The 7,884-nt window shown below is 38.8% G+C and overlaps 1 protein-coding gene across 1 annotated transcript; it reads left to right on the forward strand.

The window, feature by feature from the left end:
• The first annotated feature begins 5,736 nt into the window (after nt 1–5,736).
• Nucleotides 5,737–6,399, forward strand: LOC138347519 (uncharacterized). Its single transcript, XM_069295813.1, has one exon. It carries the CDS (start codon nt 5,737–5,739, stop codon nt 6,397–6,399), a length of 663 nt encoding a protein of 220 aa, XP_069151914.1.
• Nucleotides 6,400–7,884: the final 1,485 nt, after the last annotated feature.

Below are 7,884 nucleotides of genomic sequence, written 5' to 3' on the forward strand. Positions count from 1 at the left end.
TAGGGTTGCGGGGACAATTGGTCAATAATGAGGAAAAATTCAACTACAATAGCAATTCTATAATAGTGTCTTTCATGTATTGATAAATCTATCGTTTAGAAGTCTTTTTAACGAATGGACAACGTTAGAACTCGCCTTAATTCTACTTGTTGGACCAAGGAGTTAGATAACAGGAAAAGAATTATCAACATAGATTTAGTGTATACTATCTAATAGGCTAGTGTCGATTGATACGAGGTAATAACATAGTCAAATATCGAATACAATGCTTAATATGAGGTAAAGGTAAGAGTTAGTATAGCAACACACGTAGCCGGACCAAAGTGTGGAGTAAAATTTTCTAGATGTCGAACCAAGGATTTAAAGATACATAACTTATCACTTTACATGCAATATACTAGGAAAGAATTGTTATAGTTAGGATTATCAAGTTAAGAACCTCTAGGGAACACTTAAGCCCTAGTTACTTTGAGTAATTAATTAAGCTCTAAGATTTGAATCTGATAGTTGTTTACTTTAAACTAGTTAATTACTTTCATTAATTTAGAAATAAAAACCCCTCTTTACTGTGTTTTTTTTCCTAAGAAAATAATTGACTAAATAATAGTAATAATAGAATAAAGATAAGTCTGAACTATTTTCCTCGTGGGAACGATCCCAACCACATTAGTTGGGTTCTTTCCTTTATACGACAGCTTTACTTCTTATTTGAGAAGTAAGTTTGAGAGTATCAAATTTTGGCGCCGCTGTTGGAAAAAGTAGCTTTTAGATTAACTTAAACTTATTACTAGTATTTAGTCAATATTTTCTTGATTTTACTTTTCTATTATTTTTTATTCTTGAAGAACTAACCTTCTTGTATGTCAAATAAACAGAGAGGAAGAGAACCCTTGTTTCCCTACGATCACAAATTAGAGCGTACACTATGCAATATGAATCGTAACTTGGATATAAATTATGATGATCCAAACTAGAATATTTAAGCTCCAGTTAATATTCATGGTCAGTTATTACCCAGTGATCCTGGTGAAAATCAACAAAGTAGACGAAATCCCGCTCCACGTCCTCAAGAATACTACAGAGGTTATGATAATATTGCAGACTCTGATGGGCCATTTGTCTTGCCCACTCTACCACAAGGTCACACCTTCGTGATAACTAGTAGTCTGATGCAAATGCTCACTGCTAGAGGTTTGTTTTCAGGGCTCCCTTCTGAGGACCCACATTCCCATATACCTAAGGTAAAGGCAGTGTGTAAAAGTTGTGTAGGGAGGCCTGTTTGGATGTAATAGGGCTAAGAGTATTTCGTCTCTCACTAACGAGAGAGGGTGCTATTTGGTTCACTAAGCTCTCTTATAACTTAATTTTCACTTGGAATCAACTAAGGGATGTTTTCTTAGCATTATACTACCCAATCTCCAAGAAACTAAATCACAAAGACAGAGTGAAAAACTTTGTGGCACTAACAGAAGAGTCAGTAGCAGTTCTTGAGATAGATTCACTTCATTTTTGAGAAGTGTCCCCAGTCACTACATAGATGATGTGTCAGTGAAGGAATACTTCTATCGGGGACATCATGATAATAATAAAGCGGTATTGGATACTATAGCGGGTGGTTCTTATTGGGAGTGCCCTTATGCCTAGATTGCCAAAAAGTTAGAGAAAATCTTTTTAAATAATAAAGCTTGGAGTACTAGAAAGTCAGATACTAGAAGAAATACCTTCGCAGTGCAATTCACGCACAATCCAGTCACAAATGAGATTTTTGAAGAGATTGCTCAGATGAGAACTTAGCATGGGTTAGTATTAAAACATGTCACTAGGGGTGCAGAAAAGATAAATGCAATTAACTACTTGCCTAAACCACCACAAAAAAAATGATGAATGTTATTAAGAGAAGGATTCCTATGAGGTAAATGAGCAGACATGGGGATTTCGACCGAGTGCCCAAGGCTCAAATCAGGAGAATTAGAGCGCCAAGGTTAATTAAACCAAGGTCGGATCTATGGTAACTATAACCGTGAGGGTCATTATGTCCGAGATGGAAATTACAACCATGACAACAACTTCAACGGGGGTAACTATGGTAACAGAAATGATCGGAATGGACCCTATGTTCCTCCTTAAAATCGTGAAGTTACTCCTAGGGATAGTGGGGGTAGTATGGCACGAGTTGAGGATATGTTGCACAAAATGATGAGGAGGTTCGATGCTAGTGATGAGCACACTCAAGAGTTGAGAATTGATTTAGCGGGTATTGGGCAGAAAGTCGATACACATGCAATATCGATTAAGCATCTTGAGTTACAAAGAGCCCAATTGTCTGCGACTATGAAAACACGCAAACCGGGCACTCTTCCTAGCAACACTATCCAAAATCCAAAAAATAATGGACACTATATGGCAGTCACTACTCGCGGTTGTAAACAAACCATTGACCCGCGTATGTCGTTTAATGAGGAAAAGGTGATAAAATATAATAAAAAAGTGGTAGAGGTTAGTGGTGAAGTGCCTAAAAAGGTAACTCTCATACTTAGACCACCACCCCCATTTCCTCAAAGATTAGTGAAAAAGATCGAGGATGGTAAATATTAGCGTTTAATAACATTGTTTAAAAACCTTTCTATCAATGTCCCTTTGGTAGAAGCTTTAGAACAAATGCCCGGTTACGTCAAGTTTATGAAAGATCTAGTTACAAAGAAAAGATCGGTCACTTTTGAGGGTGATGATAAAATGAAGCATTGTAGTGTTATTGCTACAACATCTCTGGTTCAAAAGAAAGAAGATCCGGGTGCATTCACTATTTCTTGTACAATCGGGCTATTACATGTTGCAAAAGCATTATGTGATTTGGGGACAAGCATAAATCTCATTCCCCTCTCAATTCACAAGAAGTTTTGTTTGGGTGATCTAAAGCTTAATGCGATGCGGCTACTGATGGCCGATCGAACTGTAAAAAGGCCTATAAGGATACTCCACTATGTGCTAGTAAATGTGGATTCATTCATATTTGTAGTAGATTTTGTTATTCTTGATTGTGAATTCAATTTTGAAGTGTCTATTATTCTTAGGATGTCATTCTTTACTACAGGTAGAGCCTTAGTTGATATGGAAAAGGGGCAGATGAAATTTTGGTTGAACAACGAAGAAGTAGAGCCTTAGTTGATATAGAAAAGGGGCAGATGAAATTTTGGTTGAACAACGAAGAAGTGACCTTCAACATTTGTAGGTCCATGAGGCAGAGTGGTGATCTCCAATTGTTATCTCCTATTTCCTACAAAGTTGGTGAGTCATGTGAGAAACAAATAGCAGAACCTCTAGGTGTAGAAACATTAGCGGCAGTGATAATTAATTTTTATAACGATTGCATTGAAAAGTTTGGGTCATTATTCACGTCTCTTGATTGAGGTGATGTTTGGTTTAAACCTAATCAATATGAGTTAGACATGAAGAATCGCGAGTCTCCACCCGTAAAACCATCTATAAAAGAGGCTCCAAAGTTAGACCTAAAAGCTCTCCCACCTCATCTCATGTATGAATTCTTAGAAAATGGTGACACTTTGACGGTAATCATTGCATCATATCTGAATGAACAACAATTTGAGAGTTTGGTGAAAGTGCTAAAAAGGCTTAAAAGAGCTAGTTTGGTGAAAGTGCTAACAAGGTTCAAAAGAGCTATTGGGTGGACTATTGCAGACATTATTTGGATCCCTCCTGGTATTTGTTCTCATAAAATCCAACTCATGCCTGATCATAAGCCAAGTATTGAGCACCAAAGACGCTTAAATCTACGTATGCAAGAGGTCATGAAGAGGGATATCATCAAATGGTTGGATGCCGGAAAAATTTATCCGATCGGCGACAGTAGTTGGGTATGCCGTGTTCAGTGTGTACCTAAGAAAGGGGGAATAACTGTGGTCCCCAATGAGAAAAATGAACTTGTTCCAATGATACATGTTACAGGATTGAGGGTGTGTATGGATTACCGTAAATTGAATGCATGGACCGAAAAAACCATTTTCCTATGCCCTTCATCGATCAAATGTTGGATAGACTTGCCAGAAGAGGGTTGTACTGTTTTCTTGATGGATATTCGAGGTATAATAAGATTTATATTGCAGCAAAAGATCAAGAGAAAAACACTTTCACATGTCCATATGGGACCTTTGCGTTAAAAAAAATTTTATTTGGGTTGTGCAATGCACCCGCCACATTTCAGAGATGTATGGTGTCGATATTCTCCGACATGGTGGAAGATACTATTGATGTTTTGATGGAGGATTTTTCTGTGGTTGGTGAATCATTTAAGCGGTGTTTGAACCATTTATCGGAGGTCCTTAACAGATGTGAAGACTGGAATTTAGTACTAAATTCGGAAAAATGCCACTTCATAGTGAAAGAAGATATTGTTTTGGGTCATCACATTTCAGAAAAGGGCATAAAGGTTGATCGAGCGAAAGTCGAGGTACTAGAGAGACTTCCCCCACCTATCTCTGTAAAAAGGTGTGAGAAGCTTCTTCGGCATGCAGGTTTTTACCGGAGATTCATCACAGATTTTTCAAAAATTGCACATCTGTTGTGCAAACTGTTGAAGAAAGATTGTAACCTTTATTTTGATGAATCCTGTCTTAAAGCATTCGGCGAGCTAAAAGAAAAATTGGTGTCTACACCTATCATTATTCTCCAAATTGGAATATTCCATTTGAGGTGATGTGCGATGCTAGTGGGGTTTCTCTTGGTGTGGTATTGGGACAAAGAAGAAAGAAAATCCTTCACCCCATTTACTATGCAAGTAAAGCCCTAAATGAATCCCTCAAGAACTACACAGTGACGAAGAAAGAACTCCTTGCAGTAGTCTTTGTTTTTGAAAAATTTCGCTCCTATTTGCTAGGTACTAGAGTAATAGTGCATACTGACCATCCAACATTGAGATATTTGATGGCAAAGAAGAATACATAGCCGAGGTTGATTTGTTGGGTATTACTGCTAGAAGAATTTGACTTTGAAGTGAGGGATATAAAAGGGACCGAAAATCAAGTTGTCAATCATTTGTCTCGTCCAGAAGATGATGCAATGAGAGAGTTAAGATTGATATTGATGATACTTTCCTTGATAAGCATGTATTGGCTGCCTCACAAGACTTGATTCCATGATTCGCAGATTTCGCAAACTATCTGGCTAGTGATTTATTTCATCGGACATGTCCTTTCATCAAAGAAAAAAATTTCATGTACGATTTGAATATGTTCTTTTGGGATTAACCATTCTAATATAGGAGTTGCACTGATGGGCTTGTTCGGCGTTGTGTTCCAGAATGTGAGATATTGAGTCTTTTAGAGGCGTGTCATTCCTCACCCGTTGGTGGACATCATAGTGGTATCCGAACTGCTCATAATATATTACAATGTGGATACTATAGTCCAACGCTTCATCAAGATGCTCATTAGTTTGCTAAAGCATGTGATAGATGCCAAAGAAATTGCAGCATTTCAAGAAAGTAAGAGCTCCCTGTAAACCTCATTCTTGTTATTAAGTTATTTGATGTTTGGGGTATTGACTTTATGGTTCCTTTTGTGAGTTCTCATGGAATGAAGTATATTTTAGTAGCAGTTGATTATGTATCTAAATGGGTGGAAGCTATCACCCTCGCAAACAATGAGGTAAAGAGTGTCATTGCGTTCTTGAAAAAGAAAATATTCTCTCGATTTAGTACCCCCAAGGGCAATTATTAGTGATATGGGATCCAACTTTTGCAACAAATTGTTCAAGGGTTTATTGGAGAAATATGGGGTTTGCAATAATGTGGCTACTCCTTACCATCCTCAAACTAGTGGGCAAGTTGAAGTGTCAAATAGGGAGATCAAACATATATTGTCAAAAACAATAAACGCTAGTAGAACGGATTGGTCAAGCAGGCTTGATGATGCTCTTTGGGCCTATCGAACAGCGTATAAGACTCCCATAGGTATGTCCCCATACCATCTTATACATAGGAAAGCTTGTCATCTTTCGGTGGAATTAGAGCATAAAGCCATGTGGGCTATGAAGAAGTTGAAAATGGATTGGAACGAAACTGCATCACAATGGTTAACTGGGTTGAATGAACTCGATGAATTTTGCCTTAAAGCTTATGAAAGTTCATCCCTCTACAAAGAAAATATGAAGAAGTACCATGACCTAAAAATTGAAAAACGAGAGTTTGGGTATTCGGTGCTTTTATTCCATTCAAAGTTGCACTTGTTTCCAGGTAAGCTCAAGTCCAATTGGACTGGACCTTACTTGGTCACCCAACTATTCCATCATGGAGCAGTTGAGTTGGAAACCAAGGATGGTGTGCGGTTTAAGCTGAATGGAAAACGAATAAAAATCTATTTCGGGCATGATAAATTGGCGAATTAAGTGATCGAGGCATACCATCTTGATGAAGTTTGAGTAATCAAGTGTCTTCAGTCGTGCCGCGACGTTAAATCAAGCATTGGTTGGGAGTCAACCCAATACTTATAGTTTTCGTTCTAACAATGGTAGCATTTTCTACTAATGGGTTTTAAATTTGCAGGTACCACATCAGTTGGAAATTCTGCAAAAAATCACTCTACAACAGTCACTGACGGATACATCGACGGACCATCACGCATGCGACGGACCGTCGCATGAATCTGTCGTGCCAGGTAGGTTTTTCATTCATTTTCAGAATTAGGGCATACGCGATGGAACCCATGACGGTCTGTTGCATATGCGATGGACCATGGTCGAGGACTCATTACGTCATTAACCGGCATACACGACCCAACCCGGCTTGGGAATTTTAAAAATTTTCACCATTTATAAACCCTCACCCCTTCATTTCAACTATTTCCTTAACTCTTTCTCCCATTCATTCCCTTTCAAATTTCAAACTTCCAACTTCCTACCTCTCTTCACTATCAAGTGATCACTTCCCCAAATCCCCAATTTTGGGAATCTCCTTTCTACTAGTCGGAGTTTGCTGTTGTGGTTCTACTCTAGATAACCAAGTGCCTCATTTGTTGTTTTTCTCCTCTTCTCAAGTATGTGTCTCTCATCTCTACCCATTTACATTGTATTTTTGTTTTTCAATTACTATTAGCCTATTTTTTGGTGGGTCTTCATTATTTTGATCCAATTTTGTCTGACCTAGGTTGAGAATCCCCGAATTGCCTTGATAAAACTTGAGAAATAGGTGCTTTAGCATTGGTAGTTTGCTAGGTACTTGGGTTAGAAACATGTAGGTTAACACTAAGTATTCCATTTGAGTCACAAGGATATGATTGTGGCCTCCTATGTTCTGTCACAGAATGAGAGAACGAGACCCCGATGACGGATCACCGTATCCACGAAAGACCATCATAGGGTTTGTTCCAACACCCCACTATTCATTTTCTCTAAATGTCCACCAACAGACACATGTGACGGACCATGGTCCCACGACGGTCCGTCCTGCACAACCTTCATGGTTTTCAGTCCCTTGTCCTAAGGGTCTCCAACTTTTTATATGTGTCTTCTGACGGACATCTAAGATGGACAACCATACCCTCGACGTTCCCTCCTACACAACCGTTCTAGTTTTCAGAGACCCTATTCCTAAGGGTCTCCATGTTTTTTCCAAATGTCTTCTAAGGGACATCTACGACAGACCGTCATACCCTCGACGGTCCGGCTTGCAAAACAGTTCTGGTTGTCAGATACCTTATTCCTAAGGGTCTCCATTTTTTTCAAGTGTGTTTGACAGACATCTACGACGGACCGTCATACCCTCGACGGTCCATCCTGCACATCCGTTCTGGTTGTCAGAGACCCTATTCCTAAGGGTCTCAAACTTTTTCTAAGTTTCCACCAACGGACACATGTGACGGACAGTCATTCCCA

This window comes from Solanum lycopersicum, chromosome 3 (assembly GCF_036512215.1).
Source record: "Solanum lycopersicum chromosome 3, SLM_r2.1".
Classification (NCBI taxonomy): domain Eukaryota; kingdom Viridiplantae; phylum Streptophyta; class Magnoliopsida; order Solanales; family Solanaceae; genus Solanum; species Solanum lycopersicum.

Excerpts from the sequence above, each read along its gene's own strand:
- LOC138347519 (XM_069295813.1), top strand. The coding sequence starts at position 5,737 with ATGGGATCCAACTTTTGCAACAAATTGTTCAAGGGTTTATTGGAGAAA.